Source organism: Ictalurus furcatus, chromosome 2 (assembly GCF_023375685.1).
Source record: "Ictalurus furcatus strain D&B chromosome 2, Billie_1.0, whole genome shotgun sequence".
Classification (NCBI taxonomy): Eukaryota; Metazoa; Chordata; class Actinopteri; order Siluriformes; family Ictaluridae; genus Ictalurus; species Ictalurus furcatus.
Window position 1 is genome coordinate 27046174 of NC_071256.1, and position 18726 is coordinate 27064899.

Here is an 18726-nt window from a genome sequence, read left to right on the forward strand (position 1 = left end):
AAGAGATGAGTCTTTTGACTGATGGGTTTTGCAGGCTATCACTTACATTTCACATACCATCAAAACCATAAACTCGCCCTTACAAAAGAAAAGAGCAAGCGACTGATCAAGTGTGAGGGCAGAGGGGTTAGAGGAGAAGAGGGGTACGTAAAACAACATCTCTATCTGCCTGCTGTCTTTTTCCAGTCGCATTAACGCCCTCTCCAAGCTTATCTACAGGTCTCACACGCTTGTAGATAAAGCATCTATCGTATGAGAAAGTTAACTCGTAACAACTTTGAAATGGATTCCAATTTGTTTCTCTATAATGCTTACACCACCAAGTCTTTTATTCCCAATTTATTCTTCATTTCTTCACACAAATGTAGACAAGAGACTCATTAATCACTCAGACAACATATTTGGATTAATTACTTTTACATTTTTCAGTTGCACAAAATATATAAGCTACAGAGAAAAGCACTCCTGCCAAGTGTGTAATAAACCAGTTTTTTCTTTTTCCTCTGTGAATCAAAAAGCTGTCTAAACAGCATGTGTTGTATGAGTAATGTAGCACTTGAGCTGTGTCTAATAATATACTGCTATCTGCAATTGGTAACAGCTTTACAAAAAACATGTAACTCATATGAACATAAAGTACAAGCACTACAAATGGGGATGGGAATTTTTATTTAGATTTTTTTTTTTTTAGATAACAATAATAATAATTTGTGCTATAGAAGTGCATGGTGTGAGCTGGTGAAAACATAACCATGAACATAAAAATGTGAGTTTAATGCATTCCATGCTTCAGTGGATAAGCAAATTATTATTCATCACTTAAATCATTCTTCAGAACTTCCTAAATAATCAACAAGGCAAAGAAAAAGACTAAGTCTCTGCTGTTTGGACAACTTCAAAGTCGTGTAAATAAATGAGCAGAGTAAAACCTATGTTTTACTTCAACTTTCACTTGGAAGCAATTCCTCTCTCTATCATTACAGATACAACACCACAGGCTTTTCTACCTTGGTAAACTACCTTCATGCCCTGATGAATATTACAAATAAAACATATTATATTATGGTATTATAGAAATATGTTTTGTTATTCTAGTATATAAATAATAGACATCGATGCTTATTCTGCTGAATAAGTTTAAAGGTAATTTAGCATCAAGAAGCAAAACAGCCTTAAAGTATAGATTCAGTATATCATTTAATGTGCTTATAAATCTGTTCTGGGAACCTTTACTTAAACCTAAACCAAGATCACATAATGTGTTAAATGAATATTTATCATTTAACATTAGCTCAAATGTAGTTACTTTTGTTTGGTATTAATGATACAGCAACGTAACAATGTTTTGCTCATGTGAATATTTTTAGCAAACTTTAATCAAATTTCAATTTCATAAAGTGTTCTAATGCGTACAAAGAGTGTTAATTTGTTTTTACTTTTGCTTTGTTTTTTCTTCTGCCCACCTCAGTGGCAACGGAGCCCACAGTAGCCCCCATGGCACCCCCGAAAAACAACCCCACAAAAGAGCCGAGTAACGTGCTACCCCTCACCAGGCTGGGCAGCCAGAGCACCCACCCAACCACTGTGTCCCAAACCCAGCGCAAGAACGAAGGAGGAGGTGCAGGAGGAGACAAAATGATGTCCTCCTCTGCCTCCAGACCATCTGCGCTCTCCTCCATTTTCTCTGCGCTTGCTTCAGACTCCATGTCTGAGTATTCTTCGACCAAGCCTTTCAACTCATTGCTCATGATTTCTTTGGATGAGTTTTCCTCATTACTCGCTTCCATCCTTCTCTCTTCCTCTACTGCGTGAGGGAGAGGAGGGCAGGTGTAGAATTCCTCCCCGCTCTCTTTAATCATCTCCTCCACCTTCTCCAGCAATTCCTCCACACTCTTTCTGCCTTTCTCCTCCTCCTTTTCTCCATCTACTCTAATGACATGATAACGGTCTCCACACCTCTGCACCAATTCCAGCAAATCCTTCTGCTCGTTGTTAAGGAACTCTTTCAGTGTTTGACCCTCTGGAAGCTGGTCCGTATCAGTAAACAGGACAACAGTGTGTTTGGTGATGGCTTCGAGACCGAACACTTTCTCTAAGGCATCCAGAGCCTGGAGGTTCTCACATGGGCGATGGATAGAGATGCAGAGCAGGAAGGCATGGGGTCCCGGAGCTAACAGGGACTCGCAGAGAGCCAGCTGGTGGTACACTTCCTCAGGGGGCCTTTCTGAGTAGAACCAGTCTGGAGTGTCCACCACAACCACCTAACATGAAGACAACATTACTGAAGTCCATTTTTGTTGTCATGCAATTCACACACTCACAGATCACTTTAACAGGAACACCTGTACATCTGCTCATTCATGCAGTTATCCAAATAATTCAAATACAGGTCAAGCGCATCCAACATCAGAATGGGGAAAAATGTGATCTCATATCATGAGATGGCATGGTTGTTGGTGGCAGGTTGATTTTAATATTTAAGATACTACTGATCTCTGAATATTCATGCACAACAGTATCTAGAGTTTATACAGAATGGTGTTTTTAAAAAAAAAAAAAAAAAAAAAAAAAAAAAAAACCATCCAGCGAGTAGCTGTTCTGAGAATGGAGATGCCTTGTTGATGAAAATGATGGCCAGACAGGTTTGAGCTAACGGGAAGGCTACGGTAACTCAAATACACACTCTTTACAACCATGGTGAGCAGAAAAGCTCTCAGAATGCACAACATTTGAACTTTGAGGTGGATGAGCTACAACAGCTGAAGACCACGATGGGTTCTAGTCCTGTCAACCAAGAACAGGAATATGAGGCTGCAGTGGGCACATGCTCGACAAAACATCTCCTGGATTTTCCAATCTTCAACTGCCCTGTTTTGGTGAGTCTTGGTAGAACTAATTGGATAACTCCATAAATGAGCAAGTGTACTGATGTTCCTATTAAACTGGCCAGTGAGCTCACACAGACCATTGTACAACATTCAGGACAATACACTACACATGAAAATATATATATATATATATATATATATATATATATATATATATATATATATATAAAATTTAGAACACAAGAATACATGAAAATTGCAGCACAATACAACAAACACAACAAAAATTATACATGGGTTCTCTCTCCACACATTTTAACACACTTACTTTTGCTCTGAATTGAAGTCTCTTGTGGATTAATTTCTGCTTGTACTATTAATAGCTGATGATTATTAAAACTTTTTATTATTCATCATACATGCACAATAAAAATCTCAAATGCATTCATTGCTGCAAATGTAATGGAGCTTGGAAAAGACTAACCTGCCTTCTAGCCACACTTGCACACCCCTTCTCACACTTCATGGTTACTGGCTTCTGAGAGGTGGAACCATGGCGGGTATCAAACACCGTACTGCCGAGGATGGCGTTACCCAAACTGCTTTTCCCCGTGCCTGCCCAGCCCAGCAACACCAGCCTCAGCTCACTCTCTAAATGCACACACACACACACACACACACACACACACACACACACACACACACACACACACACAGAGTATTTCTGTATTTTATTCAGTCCCTGTTACCGGGTTAAAAAGTCAAATTTTTGCAACAAGAAGCAAGACTTGCACTGTATAGGTATAATTTGCTGAAATTTATTTCAGCCTCACCTGTGGGTAAATGCACTTAAACTTATTATTGCTTATGTTCATTTTACTTTTTTTAGTGTTTTATCTACTTATTTCTGCAGTATTTTCGTAGTGTTCCATTTTAATGAATGTTAATATTAAAAGTATGGAATTTAATGGATGAAAATGTACTAACGTTTTAACTCCTGTTTATTTTTAAATATTTAATATCCAATCACTAGACATTTGCATCTTAGCTCTGGAGTGACAAAGAAAATGCCATGAAATTAGTTTCATGTTAACAAATCCAATGCTACACTACAGGGTGTCGCAAAGGTCTTTATACTACATATATATAAATGTATATAAGTTTGAGGCACCCTACCTTTACAAACTTTATTAAAGATTTTTTTTTTTTTATGACTTCTGCATTATCAAGTCAGTTCAAAAAACATTCCCAAACATTAGCTTTCTAGAACAAAATTAAATGTTACAGAAAAATGTTTGTACGTCATGAAAGAAAGCAGCATATTACATAAGAGACCACTTTTCAGACAAAAAAAACACAATGAAGGCTGCTGAAATAAAAACAAAAAATAAGAAGCAAGTGCGACAGTCAAAGTCTCCTGAAGAACTGTGACTGGTTCCGCAAGATGATCAATAAAACTTACAGCTCATTTCCTTATTAAACTGCACAAATTGTACTATTAAAAATTTTTTGTCACACCAAATATTGACTGTTACTGTATTTTTTTTTTTTATGTAGGAACATTTCATTTCATTATTTTGAAGGTATCTTTGCTCTACAGCATTTCTTTGCATGTGCCTACAAGTTTTGCACAGTACTGTGTGAGTGTGTGTGTGATTATATATTATATATATATATATATATATATATATATATATATATATATATATATATATATATATATATATATATATTCTTTTTTCATGTATTTGTTTCTCTCTAGATAGCCTTTAAGAATGTCTTCAAAAAAAGAACGTATTGAAATCATCCTCATGGCTAGATCAGGGAGGGAAGTTGCAAGGTAGAGATGGACTTTAACAGGAAGCATGGCAAGCATATCTTACACGACACTGTTGCCAAACTTATTAACCAATTCAAAAAGACTGGAAGTGTTGTAGACCAACCAAAAATAGACGTCCACGAGCATCCACTGACGAATGCACAACCAACGTGGTGCTGGCAAACACAATCCCCTATGGATGGAGACTTCTGGGACACCCTGTATGATACTATAATAAGGCCTATATCTAAAATAATGCTTAAAAAGTATGTCTTTATCCAGGCAATATCTAGTATGGTTGTATTTTTAAGTTATGGACCTGATGTCTTAATGTAAGTTTTAATTTAAAAGTGAAGACTAATATCCTCGTGCCTTCATAAAGAGGGCTGCAAAATAAATTTACCCTATAATCCATGCTCTATAATACATCTCATCCAACAGATCAGCTTTATCCATTTTCTCACATGAGCTGGTTCAGGTGTACTGGTAATAGAGAAAACTTTACACTATAAATAATGGTGGAACTGTACAACTGGTGTTGAGAGATGTAGCTACCTACTAAGAAGATTATCATGTTTAAATATTGCACAGTATATTAACCATACAGTCCATTTTGCTACATTCAAGTGCACCACCCCAACAAAAAGATAAGAATAAACTCAGTGCAGTTATCCCCTATTCTATTAGGAAAGGCAAGTAGCTAAACTGAGATAATAATTATTTTAATATTCAAGGAACAGCATAATAAGCAAAACTATATAAAATTAACATTTAAAATATTCTGCCTTGAAAACTAGTCTTTTTTAACTTAATCTTCAGCAGGATATCAAAATGTAGAAATGCAGTTTTGAATAAAACTGAATAAAAATCTGGCAGCATATTTGGATGGGATGTGGGGTCTATGGGGTATGTAAAAATAGCATTGTTCGTTACATCACCAACCAAAGACATAACATGAAATAACAGTATACCTAATCGGGCTTTACCATCATACTGGTACACTCTAGTTTACACAAATCTGCTGTTTCACGTTACCATTAAACAAGTGATTTTGCAGCTAACAAGTTATTTAGTAATCAACTATGCAGAGGTTATACTTGTTTCATCTTTTAAATGCAGTGGGGTTTTTTGCTACAAACATGAGTAATAGTGACATACAGATATGACTCAAAAAGATGATAAAACTAGTGCATTATTGACTTCTAAAAGCAGATTTTTTGGTTAAACCTGAGTGTAGTAAGGCTGGAGCTTTGCCTAAGAGAATGATAAAGCAACAGCCCCATCTACTGCCAACTGATATGTAGCACATCACTGAATTATAAAAGTATTTATAAATAAATAAATAAATAAATAAATAAATAAATACATAAAAACTCTAGCAAATACCATTTATGGACAGCTATGCTTATACACCAATCAGCCATAACATTAAAACCACCTGCCTAATATTGTGTAGGTCCCCCTTGTGCCACCAAAACAGCTCTGACCCGTCAAGGCATGAACTCCGCAAGACCTCTGAAGGTGTGCTGTGGTATTTGGCACCAAGACATTAGAAGAAACGTTGTAAAAGAAAATGTGATTCATCAGACCAGGCCACCTTCTTCCATTGCTCCATGGTCCAGTTCTGATGCTCACATGCCCATTGTAGGCGCTTTTAGTGGTAGACAGGGGTCAGCATGGGCATTCTGACTGGTCTGTGGCTACGCCACTCCACGCTTGCCCATTTTTCCTACTTTTCAACTTTGAAAACTGACTGTTCACTTGCTGCCTAATATACATCCCACGCCTTGACAGGCACCACAGTAACAAGATAATTTGCTTGTATTTTCTCATTTGTAAGTCGCTTTGGATAAAAGCATCTGCTAAATGAATCAGTAATCAGTGTTATTAATTTCACCTGTCAGTGGTTTTAATGTTATGGCTGATCGGTGTATATTTCAAGTATCAGGACACTCTTACATAAACGGGCTGCTTTGTTTAGAAGCAAAGAAAATCATGTTCTCATGAGTATCTCATAAGTAGCAAGAACGGTTTTAGCCCAATGTGCATCAACTTGTTTTATATTTGTCTAGGCGCGAGTTTAAAAATGCAGAGTGGTTGCTTTAAACATACTTAATTTCACAACCATCTACCAAAATGACAGCTTGTCTACAGTTTTGCAGAATGCTTCCTACCTTTACCCTATTCTTTGTAACACAACAAAAACCAGGGCCAAACAAAATAACATGAAATACTGATAGGTTCCTTTTATATAATGTGGATTCTATGTCTATCTTTCATTGTAGTCTTTTCAGGTGATGTTCTCAAACACAGCAATAAATCTGCCGACAGATTAAATATTACAAATATCATAGTTGTTCCACATGACATCAAACATGGCAGTTAAAGTGTGTGGTTAAAATCCTGGCAATGGACAGCAAACTCCAACCTGCTTTAGCAGAATCTGTCAGCTCCTCTCTGTCCAGGTCATGGGTTGTGCCGCCTTGTGCTGTTTTCTCTTCCATCATCTGCAGCTGAAGCATAAAGTATATGTTATTAAATGATTATTAACAGCGTAGTAAAGTATTTTATTACTTAGTCATCATATATTGTTGTTTCTGCTAGAGTCTTCTTGAGTGGATAGTGTGTGTGTGTGCAGGAGAAAGGGCGGGGACAGAGATCCAGTGTTTGACAGAGGAATGGAGGATGGGCTCAAATGACTCAGCACAAGAGAATTTGTACATAAAAGTCACATTTATCACACTTGAATATCAGTGTTTTCAGACATCATCATACCATGTTTTGCTCTTTCTGTTCGGTCTATCAAGTGAGAAACAAAGTATCCAGTACATATATTATATTTGGTTACACCCTAGTCATCATTTTCCTTATAACAACTTTTGTAAAAACCCAACCAGTGAACTCTGTACACATATCATATCCTCTACAAACATGTTTAAAGCATACCTGTGATCCTTAAGTGTCCTAGAGCTGTAGTGTGCTAGTCAGTTCTTCGTCTCACAGCACTTCCTCCTTTTCCTGGAACTTGAAAGCTAGTATGCAAAAAAAGCAACAACAAAAAAGACAAACAAATACACAAAAGGGAAGCCACTAATATAGACATACGAGTCTTTTAGGTCACACTTAGTCTCATATTCCCTTTACACTCTCTCTCTTCTGTCCGAGTATCCTCTTCTGTCTGGTGTGTTTCCAATCACACGGCTGAGAACTGGCTTTAGCCTATAAGGACGCGTGCGCACTCACTCGCGAGCACTCACACGCACGCACGCGCGCGCGCGCACACACACACACACACACACACACACACACACACACACACACACAGTCTTGCACATTAGTGCAGAAAAAGTTGAACCACCCTGTCTATGCTATTCAAACTATTCATTCCCTTTTAAGGCACGTTTGGGGTTTTTTTGTTTGTTGTTTTTTTAAGAACAGGAGTTAAAGTGCCAGTGGTTACAAGCAGACTGCCAGACTAACAAACAAAGATAATCATTGTACAAGCAGCAATGTATTATTTGTAATTATTGCATGCCTAGACTGCCTCTTCTACATTAATTAAAGCTATGGCTGTGCAAGTACTTAGATGTAATTAAAGACTTCAGAAAACTTTCTCTGTTCTTTGGGGTTATTTTTTCTTCATGATATGGAGCACAAAATCTTTGCACAAACCTAAAGAAGCTAAAAATCAAAATGTTTTAGATAAATATTTGGAAATTACAAAAAGAAAAAAAAACTGCTCAAAAAAGTTCACCTGAAATCTACTAAAATGCAAACTGCATATTTTCATCGGTTTGGGGAGAAAATAAAGCTTAGTAATAACGAACTGTACAGGTTTATGCTTCTAAATCTATGCATTACTGCAAATTGTTAGGTCAGACTTCCAAAATTATTTCATACATGCTTTTACTATAAACAAATGATAACATATTACATTTTACAAGTATAAAAACAGTTTGGCAGTAAAAGGACTACTGCAGTTAAACTACTGTTTGCTTCTATTAACTTAACTTTAAATAAAAAAATAATCAAATAAAATAAAAACAGCCTTAGGCCCAGACATAAAACTGTACATATCTGCATAAAAATAAATTGCTCTTTACATAATAAAAGTATGGCAATTTTCACACAACACGCTCACATAAACATACACACATGCACACGCTCACTGGGACACATTTAAACAATAAAACAATAAAATCTAATAACCTGACATAGACGTGTTCCCTAGAATAAGATTTCTGATACTTTTTTAAAAAAATATTAAAGAAATACAGTTTAAAAAATATTAAACACTTTAAGATTTAAAAACAGTTCTACGTCTACAAATGTCCAATGTTTTTGCCCCAGACCTGATTGGTGCATTGTTAACAGAAATAAACTGTCAAAAATTGTCATTTTGTTTCATGGTTGTTTTTGATGAGTCCTGTTTCTTATGAAGTGCAATTGGTGTAAAGTCATCTCTTCTTCAGTTTCATAGTCCTGGCATGATGTATGCTATGTTGTCCAGCGTGCTTGACTGCAAAAAAATAAATAAATAAATATATAGGTTAGATGTCATATTCAATGTCATAAATCATATATATATATATATATATATATATATATATATATATATATATATATATATATATATATATGTGTGTGTGTGTGTGTGTGTGTGTGTGTGTGTGTGTGTGTGTGTGTGAACTCAATGTCCACTTTAATAGGAACACCTGTACACCTGCACATTCATGCAGTTATCTACTCAGCATATCATGTGGCAGCACAGCGCAATGCAAAAAAAAAAAAACAAACATGCAGATACAGGTCAAGAGCTTAATGGTAAATAATGTTCACAACAAACATCAGATTGAAGAAAACAAGTGATCTCTGTGACTTGGATCGTGGCATGGATGTTGGTGCCAGATGGGATGGTTTGAGTATTTCAGAAACTGCTGACCTCCTGAGAGTTTCACAGACAATGATGGTTTACAATAAATAGTGTGAAAAACAAAAAACACTTAGTGAGCGACAGTTCTGTGGGTGGAAATGCCTTGTTGATTAGAGAGACTGTCCAGTTTCATTGAACCTGTGCCCATGATAGCCTCAGATTACTGTTCTTGTCTGACTGGAATGGAACCCAGTGTGGTCTTCTGTTGTTGCAGCCCATCCACCTCATGCGTGCCGAGATGTTTTTCTGCTCACCACAGTTGTAAAGAGTGATTATATGAGTTACAATATCGTTCCTGGCAGCTCAAACCTAGTCTAGCCATTTTCCTCTGACCTCTCTTATCAACAAGGCGTTTCCACCCACAGAAGTGCCACTCAATGTTTTTTGTTTCTCGTACAATTCTGTGTAAACTCTAGAGACTGTTGTGTGTGAAAATCCCAGGATATCAGCAGTTTATGAAATACTCAAATCAGCCTGTCTGGTACCAACATCCATGCCATGGTTAAAGTCACAGAGGCCACACTTTTTCTTCATTCTGTTGTTTGACATAAATATGAACTGAAGCTCTTGACCTGTATCTTCATCATTTTTGCACTGTGCTGCTGCCATGTGATTGGCTGATTAGATAATTGTAAGAATGTGCAGTTGAAGAGATGTTCCTCATAAAGTGGGCAGTGAGTGTGGTTGTGGGTGTGTGTACTTGTGTCCCACCAAGACGCTGCGGGGACAGCCATTAAGCTGAGGGACCTGAGCAGTGAGGCAGGTTAATGGACCGAGAGCACACAAAATTGAGTCTAGCAGGACAGAGAGACTGCCAGACACTGCTACCATTCCCTGCAAGAGAAGAGGACGTGCCTTAGTTTGTTTAAGGATTATGCAGAGAGTAGGGCTGGAGTTCAAACATACAGGAAAATTGTATAGCTTTTTTTTTATTTAACATTTTTCCCAAACAAAAAAAATGTATTTAGTGATAATTTAGAAAACAAAATCTTGATTTCAAAAGTACTAACACCCTCACAATTAATATTTTGAAAGCATTTTTTCCTTATTTAAAGGCTAATATGATTAGTAAAAAGCAAACAAACATCTAATTATTGTTTAATAGTTGATTTTGAAACTTGTGTGTTGAAATTTCTTCGTTTTTTTCCCATGGTAATGAACAACAAAGGGACTTTACATGTGCACAAACTCATATATAAACTATATGGCCAAAGGTTTGTGGACACCCACAAACTTTTGCACAACATATGCACATCCCAAAAATCACACCCATATGTGTTTTCTGAACATGTTATAATAACCTTCACTCTTCTAGAAAGGCTTTCTACTACATTTTGGAAAGCCTGTGGGGATTTGCCTATTCAGCCACAAGAGCATTAATGAGGTCAGGCACTGATGTTGGACAAGGAGGCCTAGAGCACAGACTGCATTACATTTCATCCCAAAGGTGTTCAGTGGTGTTGAAGTCAGGGCTTTGGCAGGTCACCTGAGTTCTTCAACTCCAACCTTGGCAAAGCATGTCTTCATGCTTTGTGAACAGCAGCACTGTTATGCTGAAAAGTTTTGGCCCCTTAATTCCAGTGAAGGGAAATCTTTAATGCTACAGCATAAAATGACATTCTATACAAAATTGTGTGCTTTCTAGCTTTGTGGCAACAGTTTGGGGAAGACCCATACATGGATGTGATGGTCAGGTGTCCATATACTTTTGCCCATATAGTGTACATTTTTCCATATATCTATGAGAGGAAATACTAATACCTAAACAAATTAGCAAAATGACAATGATTTTCGTTTGAACAAAGATAAATAGTTTGTCCTGTTGTCTTTTTTTTAATCTTATATAAGTATTCTTGTCAAAGGTGTTAATAAATCTGGAGGGCATTGTATTAAATAATACAAATACTATAGAAAAGCAACATAAAATTCCAGAAGGTTCTGAGATACTGTTTTTGCTGTGCACTCACTTCTGTCTCTTGTAGCCTGTGTCCGATGAGAGAGAGGGACTCCCCAAGGAGCTGCAGATGGGCAGCAGCATCTATAGGGTCAACTTCTGGTACCCGGATGGTCAGAGAAGAGCGGCTTGGAGTGGTCAACCCCGCCCCCGTACCCACAACCTTACTGGAGCCTTAGAAAGAAGAGGAAATGGGGAACAAATTGTTTTGTTTTGGGGGGTTTTTGTTGTTGTTTTTTTAAATCACAAGCAACTTTTAGTTCAAGTGGAGTCATAACTGATATATAAACTCAGTACAGAAACGAGTCTTGGCTTGTTTTTGATGCAAACTGGCTGAAGGTTATCATAGATCATAGATGGGAAAATCATAGAAATTAAGATTTTACTCTTGATTTTGTTCTCTGATAAGGAAGTCTTCTGTTTGACGGTAGTGGCATCAGCTTTAATTTGCTTATGCTGCAGATACTGAGCTTTCTGCTTCCAGACCTGCAGGCAGAGACAGAGGCAGAGTCAGGCAATCATTTCAACATTTATTTAATAACATTAATTAATCAACTTGCAATTCTGAAGAAATAATAACAGAGAAGCAATTACATGTTTAAACACATTTAATTGCAACCAAGCAGTAGAAACAGGTTACTGACCTGCTTGTCTTTTTCAGGTAAATGATTCCAAACATCTGCAAGCTTCTTACTCAGCTCCCCAAACACTGCAGAACCATGGGCATAGGATTAGTGATTACCTCATGCACTGTATTTTTTACAAGTGGTGATATTAATAAAATGCATCCATGTACACCAAATATCATCTCATTAGAATCAACAATTAAATTAAACTTTTTTTTAAAAAAACAACACAGCATAAATATGGCATAACAGTAATGTAATGAAAGGCCTGCATGCGATTTAATGCAGCACCCACCAAGTCCAGGCTGTTCCGCATTTATATTGGCCCTGTACTCTTTACAGAACACCTGATAAGCTGTCGTACTCTTCTTCTTTTTCTGAAAGAAACAATGTGATCAGGGTGAGTGATGGCTGCTGGTGTTTGAATATGGCAAATGTAGTCTAGAGTAGAAAAGTACTCTAGTCAGAATCAGGAAAGTTTATAGCTGCAGTATGTAAATTCTTGTGAAAAGAATAACATTATTGGCACTGTTTCAAAGAGGACCAAATGTTTGCCCGTCCAAATATGTCAAAAAAGGCAACAATTTCCATGGGGTGTACTTATTTTTTTCACATGACTGTACACTCACTGAGCACTTTATTAGGCACACGACATTAATGCTGGGTAAAGCCTCCCTTTGCTCTCAGAACAGCCTCAATCCTTCATGGTATGGAGTCCACAAGATGTTGGAAAGATTCCTTTGAGATTCTGGTCCATGTTGACATGATTGCAAAATGTGGAAGTGGTAGCTTGGTTAAGACGTTAGACTTCTGCTCGGAAGGTAATGAGTTCAAATCCCAGCACCAACAAGCTGCCACTGCTGGGCCCTTGAACAAGGCCCTTAACCCTCAACTGCTCAGTTGTGTAAATGAGATAAATGTAAGTCACTCTGGATAAGGGCGTCTGCCAAATGCCATAAATGTAAATGTAATGCATAATGCATCCTGCAGATTTTTCAGGTGCATCTTCATGCTGCAAATCTCCCGTTCTACCACATCCCAAAGGTGTTCTATTGGATTCAGATCTGGTGACTGGGAAGGTCATTGAAGAACACTGAACTTGTGGTCATGTTCATGAAACCAGTTTGAGACTTTTGCTTTGTGTCATGGTGCATTATCATGCTGGAAGTAGCCATTAGAAGATGGTAAATTGTGGCCATTAAGGGATGCACATAGTCAGCAACAATACTCAAATAGGCTGTGGTATTCAAGCAATGATTGATTGGTATTAACAGGCTCAAAGTGTACCAAGAAAACATTCTCCACACCATTACATCATCTCCACCAGCCTGAACTATTGACACAAGGCAGGTTATGTTCATGGATTCATGCTCTTGGTACCAAATTCTGACCCTATCATCCATGTGCCTCAGCAGAAATCAAGATTCATCAGAGCAGGCTTCATTTTCCACTTTTCAATTGTCCAGTTTTGGCGAGCCTGTGCCCACTGCAGCCTCAGCGTTCTGTTCTTGGCTGACAGATGCAGAACCTGACGTGGTCTTCTGCTGTTGTAGCTCATCCAACTCAAGGTTCGACATGTTGTGCATTCTGAGATTCTTTTCTGCTCACCACAAGTGTACAGAACTGCCGCTCACTGGATGTTTTTTCTTCATAGCACACTGTTGTGCATGAAAATCCCAGGAGAGCAGCAGTTATAGAAATACACAAACCAGCCATTCCTGCACCAACAATAATGCCACAGTCAAAATCACTGAGATCACATTTTCCCCCCATTGTAATGTGAACATTACCCAAAGCTGCTGGTCTTTATCTGCATTATTTTATCCATTGCACTGCTGCCACACAATTGGCTGATTAGATAACTACATGAATGAGTAGGTGTACAGGTGTTCCTAATAAAGTGCTCAGTGGGAGAGAGAGAGAGAGATATATATATATATATATATATATAAACAGCAAGTCAACCAAAATAAATAATTTTAAGACAAATAAGGCTAGTTGTTTCATTACGATTAAATGCCAGTGAACTGTATAAAAGGAGGATGTGCTGGTCTGTGCAGATGATGGCTGTAAACGGCAGTGCTAATGACAGATTTGATATTTATCATCACCTTGTCTTTATCATGCTTGTCCTTCTCCTTCTCCTCCTTCTTTTTCTTCTTCACCATCATCAGGTCAGCACCCTGATGATGATGTTGCAAGGTGATCGCTGGAGCCATAGCATATGTCCCTAATGAGGTACTGTGATTGGACGAGCTGTGGGAATGGGAGTGACTTCTGGATGAGTCCCCTGTGAAAACAGAACAAAACAAACAGGCACATAAAATTCAATTCAGCGTTGCTTAACAATACAGAAAGATTAAGCAACAAACATCAAATCAGCAGAAAAGGTTTGACTATTTGATATTAACTCTTACCTTTAAATATTTTCTTTTCTGCATTTCCTCCTTTGTTGTGCTTCTTCTCTTTTGAGCTTTTATCCTTGTCCCTGTCCTTCTCTTTGTCCTTTTTCTTTTTGCTTTTTTTGCTTTTTTTCTTCTTTTTAGATGAAAGGTGTGTGTAGGAGTCGTCAATGATCAGTTCACCTGCCTCTAGCTCCGCTCCTGAGGATGAACAATCTCCTCCATGTGCCAAAGACCCACCATACTGTCCTAGAAGACAAATTGTTGCAAATCAAATATGCTACAGTAGCAGTGGATAGAGATGAGGTTGAAATAATTGGATTATTCCTTTAAGTATAAACCTGCTGAACAGTATCAGAAAAATCATACAGGAATTCATTAACACTGTGTCACTACAGTACTACGGTATGTACGGACAGTTACACAATAAGGGCTGATCCATCTACTATTCCTAAGCTGTGATAAAAAGATGAGCATAGACGTCTCCTACCCTCCACTTCTACTTCTTTCCCCACCATGGGCAGAGGCTCTCGGCTGTGCTGTTTCTTCTTTGGTGGCTTAGACGTTGTCATTCGGTCCCTGTCCTTCTCCTTCTTCATCCCGCTTTTTTTGATGCCAGAAGAGGAATGATGTCCCATGCTCCCTGAAGACGGATGTGCAGGGAAGGGGAATCCTTCAGTCGACTCTCCTCCCTCGTTCCTCTCCTTGGGCGAAAGGATGAGCTTCATTTTCAAGCCCTCACCATCTCGCAGTGTAAGCGGCTCACCCTTCCCCGCTCCGGAATGGAACAATGACGACTTGGAGGAAGACGAGGAGGACGAAGAATGCTTCTTAGATGAACTTGGATGGCGGGAATGAGAGAAAGAGTGGGAGAAAGAGAGGCTACTCTTGGAGCCACCCTCACGCTTGCGATCTTTGGAGGAGGAATGTGAGGAGTGAGGAGGGTAAGAGGGTTTTTTATGGAAGTTAGGGCCAGGCTCGGAGCCTGTGGCCATCGGTGAGGTGATGGCCTGCAAGAGGCCCATAGCAGTATCTGTAGAGTGGGCTGGCTGCGAGGAGCATGAAGACGAGCGTGAAGGTGAGCGTTCTGAGGACTTGCGCTTCTTCTTATGAGGAGGCCCTGAGCCATGGTGGTCTGAGGAAAGATGGAATGAGTATTGTGACCTTATTATTATACAAACATCTCTGACCATGTACCCACTGTCTTAGAGTAACCTGGATTAAACCAGTATTTCCCCCCTCATTTATTTCAGGTATTTATATGTTCAACATCAGTTTCTTAAACATGCTGTCTCTCAAACCAGTAAATTGTGTATTATTCTATTAATCCCTCAATTTTTTTTTACTCTTCAAATATGCATAAAGTTTCTAGTCTTTTCTACATTTTAGAGTCTGCTCATCTCTCTGATGCAGTCTCTACTCTATCACACTTACCTTTATAATGGTGCTCATCACCTGAGTGCTTCTTCTTCTTTTTGTGTAAATCTCCACCTGTCACTATCAACTCAGAGTCCTAATTATAAACGGAACAAACAAGAATCAATGGAATAACACAGAAGCAAAATCTTATGAGGGGAAAAAAATATTTTCTACTTTAGTTACAAACTGCATCTACACTACTTTGTAAATGCCAAATGGAACAAGAAAGTCAAGATGAAACCAAGATTCATTCATCATCTCAAATGGCACCTCTATCTAAGTAACCTTACATCAATTTGGATGCATACAATTTGCATCCCTGAGACGTTAATCCGAGGTCCTGATTCTCTGTGGTCATTAAAAATCCCAGGACACTTAAAAGAGTAGGGGTATAACCCCGGTGCCCTGGCGAAATTCCCCCATTGGTCCTTCTCTATCATGGCCCTCTAATAATCCCCATCTCTGAATTGGCTACATCACTCTCTCCTCTCCACTAATAGCTGGTGTGTGGTGGGTGATCTGGTGCGCTACGACTGCCGTCGCATCATCCAGGTGGATGCTACACACTAGTGGTTGTTGAGGAGATCCCACACCCCACATACTATGCAAAGCACTTTGTGTGTCTAGAAAAGTGCTATATAAATGTAACTGTAACTATACCGATTTTATAAAGTACCTACAACCCTGCGGAGGTTACCAAAAACCTCATATTAGTAGCTTGTAATCAATGATGTACCGATATAAAGAACTACATTACATGCAGTGGCATCATGGTTTTTAAAAGACAAAGACAAGACCTTCCCAAACTACTCCTGGTTGACATGACTGGAAATAGTCCTCAACATAATGTATACTGTTCCTCTCTCTACCTCCCTGCTGTTACATCACTGTTTCTCTGTGAGGTTTTGCACACCTGTGCGGCTATTTCTTCCTCTTCTCTCAATAAATCTTTGTATGAGCGCTTTTTCTCCCTCTGACTGCGACCAGCCACCAGACCTGCCTCTCCTTCTATACCCGACATCTCTGAAAAGATAAGAGACAAATAAAAACAGAATTTAACAGTTTAACATTTTCCATTTCTCATCAGTTTTAATAATAAGGATTGTGGTGAGATAAGCATTTCTCACCCATTACACCTTTCCGTTTTATCTCTTCAAATTCCATGTGCAGCTGTCAGTCACTGACTAGGTTTCAACAATCAGTCTGTTTGGACAGAAAAGAACTCTTAGCATCTCGGTCATGTCTCAATCAAGTAGCTTAAAGGACAAACATAATTTGTGTACAGGAAGCTTTAAAATGGCTCACAGTCTACCCAGTTGCTGCACTATTTGAATAGAAAAGTTGGGCACGGTTGCTTAGTGGTTATCACATTTGCCTCGGCCCTCCGTCGTTGAGGGTTTGAATCCCACGTCTGCCCTGCGTGTGTGTGTGTGTGTGCGTCTGTGTGTGCGTCTGTGTGTGTGCGCGTGTGTATGTGGAGTTTGCACGGTCTCCCTGTGCTTTAGGGGTTTCCTCTTGGTACTCCGGTTTCCTCCAGAGTCCCCTACCTTGTGCCCTGAGTTCCCTGGGATAAGCTCCAGGCTCCACTGTGACCCTGTGTAGGATAAGCAGTATGGAAAATGAATGGATGGAAGTTTGCAGTTGATCTTTCTGGGGAAATCTGAAAGATTCTTGGTAGAATTCAGCACACAAAAAAGGTACCAAAATGTCGCTCACAGGACTAGAGCCATGATCCACCCTAAGAACCAATGATGGAGATGTTATATAAATGAGAATGGTGGCAATTATTCCAAAAGCTGTAAGTAGACAAGGGGCCCAGGGGAATCTTGGGAAATAAAAACTTCCTCAAGAGAACAAACTGGTGCCACTGGCCTTTTTTCTATAAAGTGTATATACTTATGTTAACAAAAGTGCGTTTTTAAATTCCTACTTATTTTCAAGATCTAGCAGTTTGAGTTACATATAAGTGTAATATTCGTGGTGTGTGTAGGGGAAGTTAGGTGGGACAAAAAAACTTCATACTTAAAGATCTGGCAAAGGGGTTTTTCCCCGAGTCCATGTCTGCTGTACAATAACAGTATACCAGTGTAACTTCGCTAATTCAGGAAATTAATACTGAGAGAGTGCTGCCACTGTACGTGTCAGATGAACATGGACATGACGGAGACGGTGAGGAAGATAATAATGCTGCTGTCTGTTTTCTGTTTTTTTTATCGCGTTGTGAAAATCGCCTGACGTTTTGCGTCTCATCACCCGGAAGCCGTTTCCGCTAAAATTAAAAGTCAAGCTGATGTTCGTCGTTAATCGAGTGGCCATTTCCCGCCTCCTTTCGAAAGGATACACAAACACACCCCCTTGGCTCCTCCGGGGTCCGACTCTCCCTTGTCTGAAGTGCACGAAATCCGACAGCCCGGGGTAGGCTACAGATAGCCGGCTGTATTACCGACGACAGCCCCTGGTTTCCGCTTCATATAGGCCGAAAAAACGTTAGGATTCAGTAAGCGACCACTGAGCCGTGCATTTTACCTCTTTACCACAGCGCCTCAACATTTACGCCAAGCGCAAGGGTATTATGAGAAGCAGAAATGTGACCGAGGTGGAAATAAATGCTAAATTACCTTCGCTGATGGCCGGGTTTAAACGGCGCCAGCCGCCATCTTTGATTTGAGTCCACAACAAAGCGGGAGCTGAGAGGAGGGTCTACAGTTATGTCTGACAGGAAAACAAGCACTCACACATGCTCAC

General features: G+C 39.0%; 2 protein-coding genes across 3 annotated transcripts; both read right to left on the reverse strand.

The window, feature by feature from the left end:
* Positions 1-652: 652 nt before the first annotated feature.
* On the reverse strand, positions 653-7863 carry si:dkeyp-69e1.8 (uncharacterized protein LOC100001340 homolog). Its single transcript, XM_053612115.1, has 4 exons — positions 7594-7863; positions 7076-7160; positions 3313-3479; positions 653-2261 (listed from the first exon to the last, which is right to left on the reverse strand). The coding sequence occupies exons 2-4, from the start codon at positions 7152-7154 to the stop codon at positions 1422-1424; spliced, it is 1086 nt and encodes a 361-aa protein (XP_053468090.1). The 5' UTR covers positions 7155-7160; positions 7594-7863; the 3' UTR covers positions 653-1421.
* A 101-nt stretch (positions 7864-7964) lies between these two features.
* Positions 7965-18658, reverse strand: hmgxb4a (HMG box domain containing 4a). 2 transcript variants are annotated; one of them, XM_053612087.1, is made up of 14 exons: positions 18600-18615; positions 18333-18446; positions 17109-17184; positions 16895-17004; positions 15997-16075; positions 15053-15697; positions 14578-14811; positions 14272-14450; positions 12456-12537; positions 12179-12243; positions 11921-12020; positions 11548-11708; positions 10292-10414; positions 7965-9166 (listed from the first exon to the last, which is right to left on the reverse strand). In XM_053612087.1, exons 3-14 carry the CDS (start codon positions 17143-17145, stop codon positions 9122-9124), a joined length of 1860 nt encoding a protein of 619 aa, XP_053468062.1. In that variant the 5' UTR covers positions 17146-17184; positions 18333-18446; positions 18600-18615; the 3' UTR covers positions 7965-9121. The 2 variants fall into 2 exon arrangements, with proteins under 2 accessions (XP_053468062.1, XP_053468053.1); XM_053612078.1 differs by lacking the exon at positions 18333-18446 and having other exon boundaries at positions 18600-18658.
* Between the last annotated feature and the right edge of the window lie 68 nt (positions 18659-18726).

What these genes read in the sequence shown, in the direction of transcription:
- si:dkeyp-69e1.8 (XM_053612115.1), bottom strand. Translation starts at nt 7,154, where the DNA reads ATGATGGAAGAGAAAACAGCACAAGGCGGCACAACCCATGACCTGGAC. An exon ending in GACAGATTCTGCTAAAGCAG is followed by an intron (nt 3,480 to 7,075) that starts GTTGGAGTTTGC and finishes GTGTGCATTTAG; the next exon opens with AGAGTGAGCTGAGGCTGGTG. An exon ending in CAAGTGTGGCTAGAAGGCAG is followed by an intron (nt 2,262 to 3,312) that starts GTTAGTCTTTTC and finishes TCTTCATGTTAG; the next exon opens with GTGGTTGTGGTGGACACTCC.
- hmgxb4a (XM_053612078.1), bottom strand. Translation starts at nt 17,145, where the DNA reads ATGGAATTTGAAGAGATAAAACGGAAAGGTGTAATGG. An exon ending in AGGAAGAAATAGCCGCACAG is followed by an intron (nt 16,076 to 16,894) that starts GTGTGCAAAACC and finishes GTTTATAATTAG; the next exon opens with GACTCTGAGTTGATAGTGAC. An exon ending in TGATGAGCACCATTATAAAG is followed by an intron (nt 15,698 to 15,996) that starts GTAAGTGTGATA and finishes ATCTTTCCTCAG; the next exon opens with ACCACCATGGCTCAGGGCCT.